Source organism: Podarcis erhardii (genome assembly GCF_964252035.2).
Source record: "Podarcis erhardii genome assembly, chromosome: Z".
Taxonomy (NCBI): Eukaryota; Metazoa; Chordata; class Lepidosauria; order Squamata; family Lacertidae; genus Podarcis; species Podarcis erhardii.
This window is the reverse complement of record NC_138504.1, coordinates 17626317-17648780: the sequence shown is the minus strand read 5'-3', so window position 1 is coordinate 17648780 and position 22464 is coordinate 17626317. Positions and strand designations below refer to the sequence as shown.

General features: G+C 45.7%; 1 protein-coding gene across 2 annotated transcripts in view; it reads left to right on the top strand.

Annotated features, from left to right (window-relative positions):
* The window catches only part of PCDH19 (protocadherin 19), a 137265-nt gene that overhangs the window by 52380 nt on the left and 62421 nt on the right, over positions 1 to 22464 (top strand). For both annotated transcript variants that reach the window (XM_081847921.1, XM_081847920.1), the window contains exon 3: positions 19587 to 19645. In XM_081847921.1, the coding sequence (XP_081704047.1) occupies positions 19587 to 19645 (59 nt within the window). The remainder of the gene's footprint in view (positions 1 to 19586; positions 19646 to 22464) is intronic.

The window sequence follows — 22464 nt, the reverse complement described above, 5'->3', positions numbered from 1 at the left end:
AGCAAAGTTCTTAACCCGAGCTACTATTTCTGGGTTAGAGGAGTCTGTAACCTGAAGCGTATATAACCTGAAGCGTATGTAACCCGAGGTACCATTGTATACGTTTTTGTTGACATTGAGAATTACTGGTACATTGCAAAATTTGGAGATGTGTGAATTTTGAAGGCTAGCTGTGCTTTAGTTTTCATATTGTTTCAGAAAGTGTGAATTTGATAGACCTGGCTTTAAATGCAAGCCAGTTTTCTCTCCCATCCCTACTGCAGACCATCTATTTTGAAGTGGATGCAGCAGACACTTTAAAGGAGGAGGATGGTAGCATGCTATTGGTGCTTTGCGGGGGGGGGGGTTGCTCTCCCCGAAAAGTTAAGTTTCACTTCAAAAACTGAAGCCTACCAAAATTCAGCTTGGCCTAAAACTGCCTTTGTCCACCTTGGGTCCCTAGATGTTGCTGGACTCCAAGTCCCATTATCCCTGACCACTGGTCCTGCTAGCTAGGGATGATGGGAGTTGTAGTCCAACAACATCTGGGGGAACCAAGCTTGACAAAGGCTGGCCTAGAATGTGAACTCATTTTAAAGATGTAAAACATGTGGCCATGGAATAGTTTTCTTCATCAGGTGACTTGAGGAGTGTAAAACCCAGTGTAATGGAGAGATAAGGAAGTTGGTTTTGCATACAAGGAAACCTGGGTTCAAGTTCCCATTTGGCTTACAGGCTCCCCAGGTAGCTTCAGGGCAAGTCACTCAGCCTAACTTGCTGTGAATCTAAAACTCCTCCTTGGAGGAAGAGTGGGATAAAAATGTAACAAATAACACAAGACATATATATACATACATATTTCCACTAGTATGAGGTGCCTTATTTCTCTTTGCACTGGTAAAGGATGAGTCATCCTGGAGAGAATGAACCAGTGGGTGTGTCTTGTGATAAGAATTCACAGTCCAGGCCTTTTTATTCTCTCAAGGATTAAAACAAGGAACGCCTTTAAATCAATGAATTTGTGCTGGCCTGATTGTACAGATATTTGGCTTTTGTGCCGTTTCCTTTGGGCCTCATGATACTTTTCATTGGCTTACTCATTATTTCCAAAACAACTAGACTGAACATCGCAGCTGATCTGCAATTCTCAGAGTGGTTTCGCGAGCAGTCCTTCTTTCCATGGAACTCTGGGAACTGTAGCTGTGTGAGGGGAATGGGGTGCTCTTAAGAGCTCTCAGCAAAATACAGTCCCCTGGATCCTTTGTGACTGTTTAAAGTGGTATGGTACTGCTTTAAATGTATACTCCAGGCTCACCTTGTTGCTATTGGTGATGTGTGAATGTGTCAAACAGCAAAGGAGGTCTTCCGAAAGGGACTGGACACTCCTGGTGACAGGAAGTTGGATTCCCTGGACCATGGACCATTTCCAACATCTTATGTTTCTGAGTCAGACTTTGAAGACACAATGTTGGAAGTTCAGCTTGTAGCCCTGCCCTCAAATGGCAGGTCCATTTGCCAGTTCTAGCTTACATGAAGACCATTGACAGTCAGGGAGTAGGACCACAGCTGGCCTGAACTGCATTCAGAAATTACCATGTTTTCCAAATAAGGCCAGCTGTTTTGATTTAATGCATGTACTCTGCATTACATGTAATCATAGCAATTAAGTGTTGGCATGATTATCCCAATAGTTTGGAGCAAGTGTCTGTGAGGCTTTGCAGTTTCATGAATGATTGTCCCTCAGAGAATTTGGCGGATAGACTAAGGAAAGAAAGAGACAGGGGGAGAGAAAGGGAGAAAAGGACTGAAGTGATGATACAAGCTTGGCTTTTCCCCACTGGGAAGGCTTGTGTGTGCTTTCACTGAACGATCTGACAACCCCCTCCCTCCCATTGCAGTCTCCGAGTACCGGTATGTCTGCAGGCCTGACGTAAGCTCAGAACACCTGTTCTCATGATGAATACATGCAACTTGATACAGGGAGTGCCAAGATGAAAACAGGGGCCTGTTGCTTGGTATTCTGCAGGATTTGCAGTAATATGTGCGAGATGGATCTGGGATTTGGCGCCGGGTAAAGGTCTCTGTTGTTTGGTAATAAAGAGCGACATGCAGGCTTTATTTGTCAAGCATGCAGACAAAAGGTATTGGTGAGGGAGGGTAATGCAATATATCTAATTTTTATGCAGTCTGTTTTTTTATAGCTTTATATAGGAGGGCAGCTCAGCGTGTTACACAGCAAAATGTGAACACTGCATGTACACTGCGGTTTCTCGAAGAAAATGTGCAATGTGTAGAAAATATACAGAGCCAGCCGCAACATCTGGCATTGACAGGTATCTGCCTGGGCTACAGTGTCCTTTTTGGAGCCACTGGCATTGATGCCTGGCCTAACTATAATAATAATAATAATAATAATAATAATAATAATAATAAAAAATAAAAATAAAATATTAATTATACCCCGCTCATCTGACTGAGTTTCCCCAGCCACTATGGGTGGCTCCCAATTGAGTGTTAAAAACAATACAGCATTAAATATTAAAAACTTCTCTAAGCAGGGCTGCCTTCAGATGTCTTAAAAATAGGATAGCTGCTTATTTCCTTGACATCTGATGGGAGGGCGTTCCACAGGGTGGGCGCCACTACTGAGAAGGCCCTCTGCCTGGTTCCCTCAGGCTTTGCTTCTTGCAGTGAGGGAACTGCCAGAAGGCCCTTGGCGCTGGATCTCAGTGTCCGGGCTGAATGATGGGGGTGGAGACATTCCTTTAGGTATACAGGACTGAGGCCGTTTAGGGCTTTAAAGGTCAGCACCAACACTTTGAATTGTGCTTGGAAACATACCGGGAGCCAATGCAGATCTCTCAGGACTGGTGTTATGTGGTCCCGGCAGCCACTCCCAGTCACCAGTCTAGCTGCCGCATTCTGGATTAATTGCAGTTTCCGGGTCACCTTCAAAGGTAGCCCCACATAGAGTGCGTTGCAGTAGTCCAAGCGGGAGATAACTAGAGCATGCCCCACTCTGGTGAGACAGTCTCAGCCTGTGTACCAGATGGAGCTGGTAGACAGCCGCCCTGGAGACAGAACTCTCTCTCCATTACATGTTGCCACGTAATTTTTTCAGCAATGTCTCAGACATAGCTGGCCCTAGGGATTTGAGGCAAACCATAAAATGGGGCCCTCCTCCCCACCAGGAAAGAAGTGGTGAGTGCAGATCTAAATCAGGAACCAAGTGGGGTGGGGTCAGGTGGATAAAGATCTACACTGGGATCTGCTGCCCCTGTGGATCCTGCCATCTGAGACAGTCGCCACACCTTGCCTTACGGCTGGGTCATCCCTGGTCTCAGAGCATGGGTTGCCAAATTTTGGGAGCCAATGGACACGTGTGGAATTTTGAGAAAATTTATTTGGCTCCTGTCACAAAATGGCTACTGTGGGGTGTGTGGCTTAACACAAAATGGCTGTCACATTTTAAAAGCCCCACGGAATGGGGAAAAGGCACCTACCACTCCCCTCTCCTCTTTTCAAAATGGATGGGAGTGTGTGTAATTGACTTCTGGCATCCATTGAAATGTGAGCATGTTTAAGGAGGCATGTTCAGTGCAGAAGGGATTGCACCAATTCAAACAGAAACAGAACAGGAAGAGCAAACTATCTCCTGGTCATTGCTAATCTTTGAGGAGATATTTGTTGCAACCTTTTGTGAGCGCCATAGAAGGTACACATGGGCCCTGTGTTGGAGGCCCCTGCCCCAGGGCAATTGAATTTGCAACATTCTGTGGCATTTTGGGAACTGAAGTTCAGAAGGGCAAAGGGCTGGATTTGCCCTGCAAGGTAAAGGTTCCTCATCCTTGCATTAAAGAGGGCTGGGGGTGGTAGTGGCTGAGAAGTAGAACACCTGCTTTGCATGCAGAAGGTCCCCAGCATCTCCAGGTAGGGTGGGGAAGAGAACCCTGCTCTGGAGAGCTGCTGCCAGTCAGGGTATACCATGCTGAGCCCGACAGACCAAGTGTCTGACTCAGCGAATGGTACCCCTGGCACTTGGCAACTCCAAGCCACAGTGCTCTGAAGCAACAACTGCATCAGATGCTCCAAGGCACTGTGGAAAACTTAAAATTGTGGCTTGCAGCTACTTGGCACTGCCTGTAGGCAACCTCACAATTGGCAGGACACCATTGTAGCAGGGGTGCTGTGGTGAGCACTTTGCTGAGGCCTTGCTCAGACCTGGAGCCAGACCCAATACACCTGGTTGTGATTTTGCAGTGGTGCACTGCTTAAAAGACTCACACAGGTCTGTGGCACAGATGTGCCTATACTAACAAGGACATAGGAAGTTGCCTTATGCTGAACCAGGTCATTGGTCCACCTTGCTCAGTACTGGAAGCACTGACTGGCAGCTGCTCTCCAGGGTTTCAGGCAGGGGCATCCCAGCCCCACCTGGGGGTTGAACCTGGGAACTTCTGCATGCAAAGCAGGTACTCTACCACTGAGCTCCAGCCATGGTCATTTGATTGTACAGCATAGGTGCAGAATTAGGTTTCCAAGCAACTTAATAAGGTGCACGGTTGGGGTCTTACTGACACTGTGTTTTGCATTTTTCCCAGCAGCCCTGCAAGCCTGGAGTGGGAGACCTTAGGCTCAGGGGCAAATGTGGCCCTCCAAGCCCTCCATGGCCCCTAGCACTCTCTCCTGGCCACATTTGCTCCCCAGCTACAACACTCACTGCTGGCCACTACACCCTGCCCCAATCTTGACTGTTTTTACATGGCAAGAACGTTCCCTCCTCTTTCCTTCGATGGAGGATGGAGAGGGGTATGTGAATTGGTGTAGAAACTAGCCTATTATACAAAGCTAAAAGTTCCAGCCATGCCTTCACCCATTTTTGCTGCTGGCCCCGCCCACCACTGGGATTTAGCAGCTCCTAGTGGCGCTGTGGGTTAAACCACAGAGCCTAGGACTTGCCGATCAGAAGGTTGGTGGTTCGAATCCCCGCAATGGGGTGAGCTCCCGTTGCTCGGTTCCTGCTCCTGCCAACCTAGCAGTTCGAAAGCATGCCAAAAAGTGCAAGTAGATCAATAGGTACCACTCCGGCAGGAAGGTAAACGGCGTTTCTGTGCACTGCTCTGGTTCCCCAGAAGCGGCTTAGTCATGCTAGCCACATGATCCGGAAGCTGTACGCTGGCTCCCTTGGCCAATAAAGTGAGATGAGCGCCGCAACCCCAGAGTCGGTCACGACTGGACCTAATGGTCAGGGGTCCCTTTACCCTTTACCTATACGGTTTCTCAGAAGGGAATGTGACCATTGGGCTGAAAAATGTTCCCCTTCCCTGCTGTTTTTTTTTTTTTTTTAATTAAAAAAGGGAGGTATGGCAACAGATCTGAGACCCAGCACAAAGACTTGTTGCTTCTTTGGCTATCCCTTAAAAATATCCCTGGCATGAAGTAAGAGAATTCACTGTGCTGGTGCAGAAAATATTAGCAGTTGGCTTCGCCCTTTTCACAGTGCTTGATTTTATTAATACAGATTTCCTCCCTTATATCGTTGCATCTCCCCCTGCATCACTCTCCCCCCCCCAACTACTCAACATGAAAGAGAAGCTGTAAGCATTTTCTAGTTGGTATCTTGCAGCTTTCGGGTCACTTGGTTATGTTGAGGGCACCTAACAGCATCTGATTCCAGAAGAGCCTTTCTTGGACTGCCTAATGAGGCTTTTGTTGCTAATGAACATCATTGTTCTCCCCAGAAAGTAGTAACGGGTTAAAAATAAATAAACAAAAGAGATTAATATGTCTAAAACGTCCCTGCTGGATGCCTGTTTCAGTGGGTTTCTGTTGATATATTTGTGTTTTGTGTTGCTAAGACAACAGCTAAGAGCACTTCGAGAAATTATATATTAGTAAGCTGCATGGGGGCTCGAGGCTTTTTCGTTGATGGAACGGCTGTTAAAATGCCTGTCTGTAGAAATCAAATCCCAAAGTTTCTTTCCTGCCCCCCCCATGTGTGTGTGTGTGTGTGTGTGTGTGTGTTCATGCATTTTCTAACATTCCCTTGCAAGAAGAATGTACCTTCTTTGCGTTTAAGCAGAGAGAGGTATTCAAAATCCCCCCTGCTCCTTTCTAGAGTAATTTTACTCTTGTTTACAAAAACCAAAGGCACAGGCAGTGCTTCCCCCACCCCCAAGAAAAATGGGTGCCAGAACTCACAATGAAGTTGTTAGAGTAGGTCACTGGGTAACTCGGGGGCAGCCCTGAACAGATACCAGTGCCCCTGCTTCTGGTGCAGGTCTAATAAATGCACCCCTGCCTCTCTTGTTCTCTTGGATTCAGAAGGATGGCTAGGGCAGCTCGGAAGGAACCCTGCGCAAACACGCATGTGCAACGGTAAGGGTATGGCTGGAAAACCTAAAGCCCACTGCCGCTACATGGGAAACAGATTGAAGAAAAGGAAATACAAATAGCTTGACCAATCGTGGCTAGCAGCAGTTAGCAGATATATGGAGTCATAGATTTTTTTTAACGGGCCAGCTTCCGTTTTGACTTGAAATGTTTGTTTGGGGCTTCTCAGAAGTATGTAAAGGCAAGAAGCAGATGGGGAGAACACCTGTCAGCAATGGCTCCCACCTGAGAGATGCTGGAATTACGCCCCAGTGTGCTCCAACTGAGAAAAAGGTACAGGTAATATTTTTAGGGTAGTGCGGGGCTGCTTCCATAGTCCTCAGGCTATTGACTCTCCAGCAGCGTGGTCATGTGCCCCACTTTACAAAAGACAGCTGACCTCCATTTGGATCTGAAGAAGAGTTTGGATTTGATATCCCGCTTTATCACTACCTTAAGGAGTCTCAAAGCGGCTAACAATCTCCTTTCCCTTCCTCCCCCACAACAAACACTCTGTGAGGTGAGTGGGGCCGAGAGACTTCAGAGAAGTGTGACTGGCCCAAGGTCACCCAGCAGCTGCAAGTGGAGGAGCGGAGATGCGAACCCAGTTCACCAGACTGCAAGACTACCGCTCTTAACCACTACACCACACTGGGTCTATTTGATAGTTCCTACATGCACTATGCACATACCTTTGTACTGGCATGATAGTATCTACATGGTCTGCCCACAATGCATGCCTAGAATCAACACCCAGGATGATAGTCAGGACGTAGGCATGATTGCAAGAGTCTTGGTGCCCTGGCAGGGCTGCCAGGGTTGACGTCTTGTCTCCTTCCACTGTGCCCACAACCACTTGGGCCCCCTGATGACTGTGCTGCTGTAGTCGTTGGGGCTCCGCTGGCATTTAAACTGGTGCAAAGCTAATTTGAATATAAAAAGGCACAAGAAAGGAGAGCTAGGGCCTTGATGTTGTTCATCCACCAGCAGTTAGCTCCCAGACTGTGGATTGAACAGCAACAAAGGTCACCTGGTCGCAGTCTTCCAGACTGTGGGGAGAGCGATATTGTATTTCTAGTTAAATATAGCAATAAATCAGCATATGAACATTTTAAGCAAATCTGCTGGGACTTTCAGTTACTGGGTTAGGTTCTACATGTGGGTTGCAGCCACATGTGCTGCACCAATGGTGGCAAAAGATGTGTGTCCTTCTTTAAAAGAAATATGATTTTGGGGTGGCTGAGGTGGGGATTCAAGAAGAGAATGAATCAGAACAGTTTCATATGCATTGCTGAGAGAATCCAGGGCTTAGTGAGAACACATGAGTGTATGGGCTGTCTGATAGGAGACTGTACCTTTGGTGATTCTCCCCGGTCATCCTCCTGCTGCACTGCTGTGAGCTAAGCCATGGTTTGGCTAAGCAGGTCATCTGAATCTAGGCTCATGGTTTGTCTCACTCCAGACAAACCATGAGTTGTAAACTTGAAAACAAACCTTAGTTTCAGATCACAGTGTGTTTAGAGCAAGATAAACAACAACATGCTAAGCCAACCTAGGGCTTAGTTCACAGCAGAAGCAGGACCAGAGGAGGAGTAAAGTGGCCATGATTTCCTCTCTCCACCACACATTTACCCTGGCCTAAGCAATGTGTGAACCTTGGGAGGAACTAGGTAATCAAGCTTTTCCCCCTCTCCAATCTGCCTGAGAAGCTCAGCATGTGAAGAGGTTAAGCTAGTTGCTCCAGCTTGGCTTCATGGCTTTCACAAGCCATACAAATAATTTAGGAACCACTGTAAGTAAGTCAAGTTTTACTACCTGTGCAACTTTTTCTGGATGCTGTATGGAAAAGCAAATGAATCTGACCTTTGGAGAATTTGTAAGTAAACCATTTTAAACTTACCAAATGTGTGGCCTTTCTCTATGCTAAGGGAAGAGGTTCGTTTTGGAACTCAACACGGGCATATTTTAAAGGTCTGTGTATATTTACTTTCCTGCATATTTTGTGAATTCAAAATCTCAGATGGGCTCTCTCACCAAAGAGTATTTGCCCCAAACCTGGATCTTTACATCCAAGAAGTCTCCTTTGTGTGTATCTCCTTGCCACCAACAGTGTTAACTATCATGATTGGGCCCCAAAGCCTGAGATTTGTAGTTTAGTGTGAGTGATAAAAAAAATTCTGTGTTAGAGTTGTCTTTCTTTCCAAAAGCTACATTTCCCAGGGGGAATGCATAACTGTTAAACTTGAAGGCCTGCCATTTAGATATTACTTGAGAAAGATAAGAAAATGAGGAAAAACTGTGTGTGTGCAAGAAAGAGAAGCTCTTTCCCCATGCTCCTTCTATACAGTCAAGCAATGCACACAGGTGAGGAGGGCTGCATTTGTGGACTTCCGCTGACCGCCGTGTGACCCTTGCCCCTGCAACATCCAAGCTTGGTCTGACCCAACTCCAAAATTTGGGGGGCCCTGGCCAGTTTGCCACTCGGAATTCCCCCCATGCCTGTTGCTTCTTGGGGTCCTCTATAGCAGCTCTCCTCCAACTCCATGCTCTACTGTACTTGCAAAGGTTTAAGGGGCAGCCACCCAGCCTCCCCCTCACCTGCAGGCTTATGGGGCAGAAGCGGTAGCACTGTAATGTTTATCCTTGACCTGCTTGCAGCACTGGCACCTCTGAATATGCTTGTGAGTGAACAAGCGCACAAGAGGAAGTAGAGCAGTGCTGCTGCCAGGGGGCCTACGTGGTAGTGGACCACGGGTATTGGTGTGCCTGTGAGTGTCAGGCAGGGCATTATTAGTCTTAGTGGCCCTGTAAGGGTGCTTGGGCCCTAGCAAGTCTGCCAGCATTGTGCCCCATCAGGAACCACGGTTCCTTGTTGGTGTGTAGATCACTCTACACAGACAGTTGTGGACATGCACAGCTCATTGTGCCCAATGGTGGGAAAGTACTAGAAGCCATGAGTCAGGGGTCGGCAGGCTCACTACAAAATGCAGCAATGAAGGTTATCATTGACTAGTAGCCACAACAGCTATGTTCTAGCCCACTATTGGAGGCAGTATGCCTCTAAATGCCAGTCGCTGGGGCATCTGGTTGGATATTGTGTTTTATAAGCACACGTTGTTGGAGAAAAGTGAAAGAGGTCTAGAAAGAGAAAGAAGGTGGGACTTGAATCCTTTAGCAAAATTAAAGCTAAGTCTGGTGCTGCAGATTAAGGATAAGTATGCATGTGTAGTGGAGAGGTCGATCTGGACAGTTTTGATGCTATTTCTTGTTAGCGTGCTACCCTTCCTTAGTCTTTCTTGCATACCGGCAACAAAATCATGGCTTTTTATGTGATCTTTTATTCTGGAGAGAAGCAGAACTGATATCCTTCTATGACTTCATTGAATACATTCTTTCTTGCAGGGAAGTAATGGTGGACATAGAGTCCTGTGCCTAAATGACATGCTATAGAATAGATGATTGGATCCAAACATTATGGGAGACTTCATAATGACGGGATAAACTCAATCAACAGGTCTGGGTTAAATGCAGTAGGAAGGAAATAAAAGGACAATTTTCTTGAAGGAATGATGGTCTTTTATTATTAAATAAGTGGGATCTACACAATCATTACACACAGTGCTGCACTTCCATAAAAGATTGCATTCATATTAATATTAGATTTTGGTTTCTTTTTTATAAGAATTTGCAGAGTTGATAGGTAATAATTATATGTCTAGAGGAGTGATGGGGCCAAGCTTAGTTTCTCTCTCTCTCTCTCACACACACAAACTTCATGTGGATATAAATGTGCATTTCTGTTCACTGGGGTTGGATGGCAATTTTGTGATTATTTGGGGGAGATCTGTTTCCCCCTTCCATTTTTTAAAAAGGGGGTCTGGGGAGTGCAGAAATAAGTCTCATCCCCCCAGTTAGTCCCTTCTGAAATCCATCAATATTGTTATTATTAATTTCAGTAAAAAATTGTTCCCTATGAATCACCTTGGAGCAATTTCAGGATATATACATAGCACAACTGCATATATACATAGGGTCATAGCCTTATACTGAATCAGACTCTTGGGCCATCACTCTCGGTACTGTCTACACTGACTTGTCTACATAAGTTTACACTGACTGGCAGCAGCTCTTCAGCCAGGGGAGATTCCCAGACCTACCTGGAGATGTCCTCTATTGAACCTGGGACCTTCTGCATTCAGAGCAGACGCTCGACAGCTGAGCTACAATTGCACATACAAAAACAAAAAAGAAGTATGTAAAAAGGAAGTGCATTAAAAGTACATTTTTAAAAGTACATAAGGCCATTAGCCTTTGATCATGTGAATGCTGTTGCTTTTTATGCTTCTGCATCTCCCTTCCTCCCTCCCAAGATTGTGGCCTTTATTTATAGCCCTTGCTGGGCATGTCACATTTTCTCCCGTCTAGCAGGAAGCTTCCCATCTGCTCATTCTTTAACTCCAGGCACGCGCACACACACACACACACACACAGAGAGAGAGAGAGAGAGAACGCGAGAGCGCAAGAGAGAAGAGCTCTGGACCTCTTCCCTGTCCCTTCCGCACACCCCACCCCATGGGACAGATATAGGCACACATGCTCAACACATGCGTGCAGAGCTGGCACTCAGAGCGGTTTTGCACAGGTGGGAGCAGAATGGTCTGGGCATTAGCAGCTGGCATGGGGAGGTGGAGATGAGGCCAGCTTTCTTCGGAGCCAGCTCTCCATCTGACAGCACGAGATCATTCAATAGAATCCCACAAGAGGAGCAGGGGCATAAAAGCCTTCACTGCAGTTCATCCTCGCCTCCACAGCTTACCTCCTTTTCACAGCCTGTTTACGGACTATATGTCTGCCCTTTTCTCCCCTTTATTCATTTATTTATTTTAAAACAAAGCCATCTGCTTTTCAGGAACCCTCTTAATGGGGCTGTTGGGTGGATGAAAACGCCACGGTGGATTCTTCAGTGTCCTGAGGAAGCATGGATAGCCAGCTGGGTTGGAGGGAAAGACCCACAGGGATTTATAAGCAGAGATGTTGGCCTTGCGCTTAAACAATTTCTTTTTCTACTGCCTTCCATGTTCATAAACGTTCGTGTAAAAATGCAGGAGCAAACTGAGGTTGATTGGGGCCAGCCTAAGACCTTTTGCTGCCTGAGGCAAAGGAGAAGATGATGCCCTCTCTATCCATGTACAGAGGCCAGCTGGACTGACAGTTGAATCTTACTTCAAAATTGGCAACAGAGCAGCTAGCAGAAGGGGGTCAGCTGTGTCATCCAACACCTCACTGCTTCTCTTTGCCAAACAGCACGTGCTACCTGAGGCAGCTGCCCCACTCTTCCCAACGGTTGAGCCGAACCTGGGGGTGAATTCACATGAACTTGGAGCATGAAGCTCACCATTCCTTTTGATCCCAGAATGCTTTCAAATGATTGATTGCTTTTTTGTGCAGGGACCCCCCCCCCGCCCGCCAATAGATCCATCTTGCAAATGGATGAATAGGAAGTCAGGGAAAAAGGCTCATCTTGACATGCTGGTTTTCTCTGTGCATATTATTATTATTATTATTATTATTATTATTATTATTAAGAGCAGTGTTTCCCAACCTTGTGCCTCCAGCTGTTTTTGGACTACAATTCCCATTATCCCTTGCCACTGGTCTTGCTAGTCAGGGATGATGGGAGTTGTAGTTCAAAAACAGCTGGAGGCACAAGGTTGGGAAACACTGATTTAGAGGATCATTCATTCACACACAGTCTTATGCAGTCTAGCCCACGCACTGCTTTACTACCTCAGTAAGAACAATGCCTTAGTGAGCAGGTCAAGGTGTAGCTGGTGATATTTATTTTCCAATAAGGTAGTGATTTTTATTTTTTTGGTAGGCAAACAAACCCCCGCAACCAGCAAAATGCATAGGGTGGTGTGAATTGGTTGCACATTACCATTTTGAAGCAGTGAAACGTGGACTGAGAGCATGTCATTTTCATTCTTTGTCTCCGGGATGAATATGTGGAGCTAATCAATGTCCCGTTTCCTTTCCCCAGGTTGTTTGTTGTACCACTGCTCCAGGTGGTTGAGTCAGCAGGTCAAAATATGGTTGTGCACATGAAAAACCAAGACCTAGGCACATGTGTGATCCATTATCCAGCCATTGTGTACAAACCTCATATGGTCAGCTCTCATCTCCTCCTGGTTTCATAATGGTTGCATAGTTTGAGCCACAGCCTTACTGGAAAACTGTCAGAGTTAGGGTTTTGGTGCTTTAGTTTTAACTTCTTGCCCCAGAGGGGGAAAGAGGTGACATCTGAAGTACATTGTGCATGTGTGGGTTTTACTTTGATGATGCACCAAGCAGGAGGGGAAGCAGGGGTGGTGGTGGACAGGGGCCAAAGTAGTGGGCATGCTGTTTCCCACAGGTGTCAATTGGATGCCTCTGGGTAGCCCAAAAGCAGAACATCAAGGCAAAATATCTTTCCTGTTGTTTGCCAGGGACCAGGAGCGATAGTCTTGTTCATCAGGTTAAGGGGGTGGGCAAGGACTCTGAACCTGAAGGGAAAGGTCACACAGGGCCAGCCACAGGGGTGCTGCCCCCACAAGAACCTGAGGATATGGCACTGCCATCCTTGGACTTAAAGGTAGAAGACTCTGGAAAACATGAGGCTATCCCCACTCAGTTGCAGTAGAGCAGGATGGACCCCTTAAGTAGAGGAGCACCTTGTAGCACAGGTGGTGCTAACAATTAGGTGCCACCTGGTGAAGCTCCAGAATGCTGTGTTCCCCAGAGCCCAGCCCTGCATCCTTCCCAAACTGCACCTACACCCTGGTTGAGCCTTGTCATACTGCAGAGCAGGACATTGTTGTTCCCGAGCAAGTGGTACTCAGAGAGGTACTCATGTAGACTCTGAACATGGATTTAATTATGTGTTAACACTCTCCCCTCCTGTCTTTCCTCTGGAACATATTCCTTTGCCTCATTTCCCTCCTTAGGCAGGCAGATCTGTTTCAGAACTTCCCTGCTTGGGGTGAAGACAGCTGAGAAGGGAGTGCTGTAAAGGAAAAAGCAGCGGGTGGGAGGAGGGTTAAGCACCCCTCCCACTTGCTGCTTTCCCTGGCAAATCCCCCCTCCTTCGGTTTTGCAGATTGGCAGCAGGCATGCAGTTCAGAATGCTGTGTTTGCTGCCAAGCATGTCATTCTGTGCTCTCTTCCTCATGTCGGCACAGCCGTGGCGAAAGCGTCATCCCAGCCCGCTTGGCTACGCTCCCGACAACCCCGTGTCAGAAATTGGAGGCCGTGTAATTTTACAAAAAAGTGTGCATGTGTTTTTCCTGCTGAGACCCCGGGTGCTTTGATATTCAAAGTCATCTTTGCAGGAACAAGGAGGAAAGAATCTCAGGCACTGAGTGTTTTGTGCACTAAATCTGCAGCTTGACTGTACAGCAGTAATTACAAAGCGGACGCAATAACTGAGCCGTGCTGTCTGTAAGGCCGACTCCCCCCCTAGCTTTCTCCAGATAACATGTTTCTCCCTGGGAGGCGCCTGTTTTTCTTAAATTAGATATTGTGTTTGTATTTTTGAAAAAGGTCACAGTTAGCCAGCACGCCTTTAAGCTTTATTATCTTGGAACCGAAGCATAGCCTCTACTGGCACACCCTCTGCGGTTCCAATCTTGCACGTCCTGCCGCTGTGATTGTTCTAGCAGGCGACGCAGCCCTCGTCCCTTATTTATTGCACCATTAAAGTTGCATATGTTTATCTCTCCCTCTCTTTTTTTCTCTTTCTTTTTTAGGCTTTCTTTGTAATTGCCACAGGGAAAGATTAAAAAGCAGCTCTTGGAGAAAGGGGAGCATCTGAGGGTGCAAAGCAGGGGTGCAGGATTGCATCTAGCCAGCAGGCTGCATTCCTACCTTCTATCTCTCCCACCCCCCAATCTCAGTTGCAGGCCAGCTTTGTAACATTATGACATCGGGTCATCAAAGGAGCTCCTTCTCAGCACCTATCAGCTAATGGGAGTTGCCTTGAGTCCCATTTGTAGATAGATGGGGTCCATCTCAGTGACCATCAGCTAACCACCACTTGAAGAGGAGCTCCTTCAAAGGTGTGCCCTCCATGCACATCAGTTGATAGGCACTGAAAGCAGCACTACTGGCTGTACTAGGGAATTTCAGATGGGGAACTTCCTACTGCACTCAACCCAGCCTGTCCCATACCTCATGTCACATATGGCATCAGATGTTGGGCAGATTGGTGTGATTTTGGGCTGCAGTAGTGGGCAGTGTGGTGGAACAGTGGTGATCTCTGCTGCTTACCAGGAGGTAGAGCAGGGAGGTGAGGGGGCAGCAAGGTCAGTGCGGTGCAAATGTACCAGCAGGAGCTCTGGTTGACTCTGCCAGTATGTTTGCAGCATGCCAACTTCAACATTGCCAGGCCTCCCTACTTCCTGGTAAGCAGCAACAGTGGGACTAATGGGAGGTCATGTAAGGGTCATCACCCTATCATGCCACCTGCAGCTGAGTGGCTGGTGATTGGGATGAGTTCTGTGAAGCCCAGTGCTGTAATAACCCTGGACTGTGTAAAGGGGAATCAGGCCAGATAAGAGAAGACACGCAATGCACATTCATATGAGAGTCTTGATTGGGCACTCTCTTCACTGCTTGGAATCCACCATGCTTGGTGTTTGAGACACAATTCGGTGGAAGCATCACCTTTCATTTTTTGAAATGAGAAGTAGAAACTAGGCCTGTAAGTTTGCCTGGGGGAAATCTCAGGAAATCAGTGCTTGTTACTGTGTATGTGGAATCTGAGCAGAGTGACAGATGACCAGGAACTGGGGCATCAATACTCCATATAGCTTCTCCCATGACTAAACAGTCCTCTCTCTCTAGGCTCAGCTCCCAAACCTGCTCCCCCAACTTCCAAGGTATTTCTTATTCTCTCTCTGTCTTGGGTACACAGCTTTTCCCCTCTCTAGACTTTGTCAGTTTTTCCTTCAGGTTTTTTCTACCCTGCCTTCCTCCCTTTCTCTCAGACTCTCTCTGCTTCTCTGCTCCTGCCACCTATGGGCCCTGTGTTTCCTCTGCTTCTTTTTTATGTATGCTGAACTGTTTGGTCACATCATGTTATGGGTCCCTTCACCCTGAGCAGTTTAAATGTTTGTGAACATTCCTTGACATCCTAGCAGCCCATAGACAGGCAGCAGCCATATAAGATAAAAGAGACATGACTTTCTTTACACCAGACTGGCGTGGTGGGATTGTGAAATATGGAAGAGATCTTATTACTAATAAAACTACAGATTTTGAGTCGGAGCAGCTGTCAAATCTCCTTAGCCAACACATGTCGTTCGGTGCTGAATATTCCTTAGCACTTTGTCCAGCTCTATTTTGCCAAGCGATGCAGAATGGCTGTTGCTTTCCCTTGGGAGCAATTTCCATTACCTAATAGACTGTGACACTAAAGCTTTTCTCTTTCCTTTTGTTCCCCTCTTCATACCTGTTGCATGAGAAGCGGAAATAATGGGATTTTTGAATGGGGCAGGGAAAATACACATTGTTAAATGTCACTGCAAGAGGAAAGCTGCATGTACAGGTCATTGTGTGGAACCCCCACATTCTCAGGGCCCACCTGTATGATTAAAGCTGTATCATACCACCTCAAACAAGCATAGCTTCTCCCAAATAATCCTGGGAACTGTTGTCTTGCTGAGAGTTGTTAGGAGACTCCTGTTCCCCTCAGAAGCTACGCTTATCAGAGCTGTTTAACAATCAGTCCCTCCTCCCAGAGAATTCTGGGTATTGTAGAAACTCCCAGTTTCATTGGTCACAATTTGAGGGAAGCTGATGGCCCTGTGATTTACAGTTGCTGACCTGAAGCCCTGAGGATGGGCCACCTGCCCTTCGCCTCCGGGCCTGCTAAATGTGGTGGCATATTAGTGAGGTAACTCTCACAAGCAACTCTCACAAGGAGAACTAGTGGCCTGTGATGGCCCAAATGCTGCTCATCACCACAACTTCTCTGGCCTAGAATTGGTGTAAAGCCACTTTCTAAAAGTTGCCTTGGGGGCTGGGAGTTTGATCGAGGAGTAGTGGGAAGGGGGCAACTATTTACCCCTGGACCTGTCATTTCCCACTCTCAGTTCCTCTGCCACATAACTCCCCACCCCCCCGGGGTGGGAAAACAGGTGGAGGGGAAGTTTTATGAGTAGAAAATCATCCAGAGAGGAAAGGGTTCAAGAATACTAGCATGCCTGCACTTAAACCTGAATCCTCCTGTTGTGATTGTCAGTTTTGTTTTGTTTTTAAAAATGCTTATATGTGTAGTAGCAGTGTTGCTTGGAAATCCTAAAACCAAGCAATCAGTGCAGTTCTGAAATCAGTGATTAAAACCAGTGCAGTTTGAAAGGTTCAGTCTGCCATCTTGATTTAAAATGACATCCAACCATATCCAGACATAGGCAAAAACCTGCTCCGTGGTCTCGGGAACCATCTTGCAAAATTTGGTTAAGAGATGTCAACACACACACACACACACACACACACACACACACACACGTGATATGGCTCGTAATTATTTATTTGTGTCCCACTTTTCTTTTAGAAGGTGCCCAAAGTGCCTTACAGACATTTTGAGGTGTTGTTTTTTTTTTTAAAAAAAAACTCCACAACGAAACTAGTTTTCCAAAAAAGAAATGTAAGCATTTTAGAAAAAATGTTTTAATAACAAGCAACAGCAATTGGCAGAATAAAACTGAGCACTTAAAAATATGCTCTGTGAGGCTATTTCAAGGCAATGGTAATTCTATGCGCTTTAGGTCTCCTCTGAATTAGTCTGTGCCATTGCAGACTGCTCTGTAAAGGCAATGTTCCAAAAGACACTCAAGTGCATAAGTTTCTGATCTAAAATATGCATGCTCATTGTTTAGACGCTGGACAAAAAAGCATTTTTTTAATTTTTATTTTAGAGACATGAGATATTGTTGTTTATAATAAAATTGGTAACCTACAAACTCCTACCATTCCTGGACAGGTCTGGTCTGGTCTGGTCACAGTGGTGTGTCTCCTGTTTGGATTGTTGTAATACATGGGGCTCCCTAGAATATATCTCAGAAGCTTCACTCAATGCATAGCACAACTGCCAGAGTTGGTATAGCCAGGAAGGAACAGACAGAAAGCAACACCAAGCCTTAAAGAACTGTGCGTTTGCTTCCAAGTACTATTCAAGGTGCTGGTTCTTACCTTGAAGCCCTGAATACCAGAAGGAGTGCCTTTCCTGTGTCAGTGGGCATTGATAATGTCACCTTGTCAATGGTCTATGAGGGTGTGATGCATAGGCCTAAGACATCTTTTTAGGGCCACCCAGTTGGAAAATGCTGGGTTAAGATTTCTTCGAATCCCCATGATTCAGCTGTGAAGCTCACTGAATCAGTTATTCTTTCTCAGCCTGGCGTACCTTGCAGGGCTATTGGGGATCAGAGTAAAGTGCATTACCTGGGGCTCATTGGTGGGGGAATGGCATGTAAATTCAAGTATGTAGTAATTGCACTCACTACTCTGTGCATGGTATCAGATTTGCCAGATCATGGTCCCAGTAGCCTTCTAGAAACAGCAGCTAAGGGGGCAGTAAAAGGAAGGTAATTCAAGCCCTTTCAGTAATCCAACCTTTGCAGGTCCTTGTATCTGTCTTTTACCATCCAGAGGTTTTCTTGTCATCAGTTGGCAGATCTGCATGCACTCTGCACAATTTGGCATATAAACATCCTGAGAATCTTTTAAGTTGAATTAAAACTAAAATCAAGGTTCCAGCATTTATGGCCATTTTGAAAACGTATAACTTATGTCCATTGATTTCAGTGTGTCTCTACTCTGGGTATGATGCAGTTGGATACAAACTAGTATTATTGTGAGGTTGGCAGGCACTGGATCTGTGATTTTTTTTTTTGTCGTGAAGTCTTGCACTGTTAAGCTTTAATTCAATAGTGAGTCTTTTTTGCACCTTGTGTAAAATCTTGCAAATTTAAAAGGATCTGTTTTAATTCTCCTGGATCCAGCTTTCATCCAGACCCCCTGAAAAAGCAAAGTGTGTGTGTGTGTATTGGTGTTTGTGTGCGTGTCCACAGGCTTTCTCATCTCTGTCTGCAGCGGCTGAGTGTGAGATAAGCAACCAAAGGGGTGATGCCCATAGCACTCCTACCAAATTCCAAATGTGCCCTCAAGCCCTCGGAAAAGTTGGCAATTGCTGCTCTGGAAGAGCAAAAAAAATAAAAAACAAATTTCATCCATCAGCTTTGTGACAGCCCTTCAAATATTTGAAGATGGCTATCATATTGCCTTTTAATAATCTCCAGGCTAAACATTCAAAGCTCGTGGCCAGCATCCCACTGTGCGGCAGCCGTTTAAATTATGTGCTCTGATGAAATATATGGCATTCGCTTTCACAAGACTGCTGTGCGGGTTGGCTTTCTTGCATGCCACTGCAAGTGGGGTGTTTTTTAAAGCTTTGCAATTATGTGCAGTAAGCTGTTTCATGTGAAGGTGCTGGCACACCTGCATGCTGGCGAGAGGTGATGGTGTGGCTCAGATCTACATTATTCACCAACTTAGGGATGGGGGAGAAATTTGATTTAGTTCACATTTAAAGAGGTTTTCCAAACAGTATGTGAACTGGAACCTAGCCATCCTTCAAAATTTGCTGTTTTCTGACTTTTACAGTGCGGTTATCAAGCCAAGTAATGTGTAGGAAAATGTGTTTCTTAGGGCAGAGTGCGCCTGTAGTAGTGAAAATAACACTTAAAATGCTGAAATAGCTCACTCAGTAGAGTATGAGATTCTTAATCCCAAGGGCCATGGGTTCAAGCCCTACACTGGGCAAAAGTTTCCTGCACTCCGGGGGGTGGGGGGTGTTGTGACTCTCACAATCCCTTCCAACTCCAAAATTATATGATTCTGTTGGGGAAATGGCTTTGCAAAAAGGTGTACACCTGGCAATACTGCATACAAAAATGTGTTTGCTAGGAGAATTTTGCACTAAAATACTGATGAATTTTCATGAGGATTCACGAATTGCTGCAGGAATGTGGAGAACTGAATCACAAGGATGGAGACGTGAGGCACTGAGGTGGGGCAGATTAATCTACCCCTTACCCCTAACTTGTGGCTTTTGTCCCAGCTTGCCTGGCTCTTTCAAACTGCCAATGGATTGTGCATGTAACCATCTCTATTTCCCCTCCCCCCTCTCCTTTCAGACTGAAAACTACTCTTTTGATTCCAACTATGTGAACAGCAGAGCTCATTTAATAAAAAGGTATGTAGGGTGTTTGTTTGCTTTTTATGGGGTGGCAGTGGGAGGCAGGGTGGGGAGAAGTGCTTAGTTTTAAACTGAATTCACATTGTCTAACTCTTTACTTCCCCCAGTATTTTCTGCTCATTTAGTGTATACAGAATCTGTTCATTTTAAACTCACTCTCTCTCTCTCTCTCTCTCTCTCTCTCTCTCTCTCTCTCACACACACACACACACACCATTTGCATCCCATTAAATTCTCACTGCTTTGGCCTTTAGTTTACACACACACACACACACACACACACACACACACACACAAACACACAAACACACACACACACACCCTTCTGCAATGAGCTGTGCCTCATTCATATAGGAAAGTGAACATACAGTTAGGCAGAACCCTGTTACCCTGACAACTTATAATTCATAGAGTTTGTTCTCTTTCAATGCACAAGAATAAAATGATAGATGTGGATGAAGAGAGCTCCCTGGCATATCAGGAGAGAAAAGGAACTTGTCGGGGGGGGGGGGTAAGGCAGCTGAGCTTGGGATCCTTCCCCCCCCCCGCAACCACTCTTTCCTCGCTTGAAGTTTGAATTGCAAATAAAAATACACACATTTGTATTGCAGTTCATTCCCATCCCCCATGCTTCCCTCCCCTCACCCTCTTTATTAAAATAAATCTATCCTTGCCCTGGCTTCATCCAAGCATAAACTCAGGAATGAATTTGGTCCCCAGTGAACGTGTTGACAATAATTACTAACATTTCAGAAGCACTTCACAGCGGACAAAAATGCATTCTAATTCTCCCTACCTTTACCCTCGCTACAATGCTTGTGGCGTAAGTCATGTGCACCGGAATCAAACTGGTAAATAGTTGGTTTTGGTTTTGATTCCATTTCTGCCAGCAAGAGCTTATTGGCCTGGCGTAGATGTTGTGCTTAATGATTGCTTAGTGTGCTGATAAGAAGCATCAGCAAGCCCTTTGGTGGGGGGTGTTCAACTAGTTAGTCCTGTTAGTGGAAAGCCATGCAAGGAGTTTCTCTACAGCAATGGGTTCCCTCAGCTCTTCTCCCCTGGGGGCGGGGGGGGGGGGGGGAATCCAGAACAGCATATGGAATCTTCAAGCTGAAAAGTGCTTTTGTCATAGCACTATGTTGAATTCCTTCCATAGGTTTGTGTGATCCCCACTCTTTCTCCAGTGTGACGAAAAGAAGGAGTTTAGAAGGGTTTGCTTCCAGTTGAGATTAATCACAGCTTGCCTACGGTTTTATCAGAACTATTGTTAATGTAAATTTGGGGTAGCTAACATGGTGTCCTTCAGAATTTGTGGACTCTAGCTCCCATTAGGGGTCAGGGATGATGCGAGCTGTAATGCAGCAACACATGGAGGGCAGCACATTGCCCACCCCTGATCTATGGTTATTTGAAACAAGCAACCTTCAAAACATGGTTTGTGGTTGTTTAAACAAACCACAGTTAATACTGATCACAGTTTACGATTCAGATGACATGCTAAACTATGGTTAATCTAAATCAGGAAGGAAGGCTTCCAATCTATTCCTTGTGGCTGTCGACAAAGGTATGTTAGTAACCCATGTGATCAGAGAACATCAAGGCAGTTTAGGAGGATAACAGTGTTTCATGTTTTTTCTTCTTTCTCTTCCTTGCTGTACCATGCAAGCTCTAATTTCACTATGTTAATTTCATTTTTAGTTTTAAAATATAATTCTGTGCATTGGTGTCATTCTTATGCAGCTGAACCCTGCTGTTGTTTTGGTTAGCGTTACCATAAGACTTTGGAACCCATTTCTCTGCAGTTGTTATGCTTCCGAATGCCAGTCACAAGATGCAAAAGCCCCATTTCACTGCTGATTCAAAGAAAATGGCAATCTGCAGAAAACCCAATTTATATTTGCTCCAATTCAGTGGTAAAACACAGGTTTTCCCAGGAAAAGTGCTGGGGCATAAATACCTGCTGCTTGGATTTGGGCTTGGAAAGCCCAGATCTGTGCCTAGAAAATGTGGAACAAAGGTGTGGATGAGCCCCTACAGTGCAGACTTTGCTCGTGAAAGAAAAAAGCCCCATTGCACTAGTGGGTGCCCTTATGCCAGCTTCCACTAGCAGTGCTTGTTACTTAGAGCCTGCTCATCATCTTAGTAGGGGAATTTCTTGTAGCTTCCTGCATGGAAAGGAGCTCTGCTTTTTTGAAGATGGTGCTTGCCACCTGCTGTTTTTACCAGGGCCAGTTCCTGCGCAATGTGCTCTCTGGAACAAAGGAAGCTGCCTTGCTTTGAGTCCAAACTATAAGTCCATCTACCTCAGTATTGTCTACTCCCAACCCCCCGTCCTACCTGGAGATTGAACCAGGGACCTTTTTGCATGCAAAGCAGTTGCTCTAACATTGTGCTATGGTTCCTCCCTAAAGGACTTTATGGATCCATTCCATGAGAAGTTTAAAGGGTAGCTACAACAAGCTGGCTGGTGCTGCTTGGAAAACTGGACTGGGCATTCTCATTTTAATGAAGTAAACTATGGCAGGCATGGTTGATGCCAACCATGCACAAAGCATGCATGTCTCTCTCTCTCTCTCTCTCTCTCTCTCTCTCTCTCTGTGTGTGTGTGTGTGTGTGTGTGTGTGCTTGCATTATATAGGTAGATCAACAGATTGATAGATCAATAGATATGCTTGCATTAAATATAGTAACAAAAAAAAAAAAATTCTGCCTAATTAACTGGAAGCCGCTTTTTGTCTATCAAAATTGTTTTTAAATTGATTGTTTCCATTGATCAATTGGTTAAACACTGCAGCCTTAATTACAACTCCCGTTTT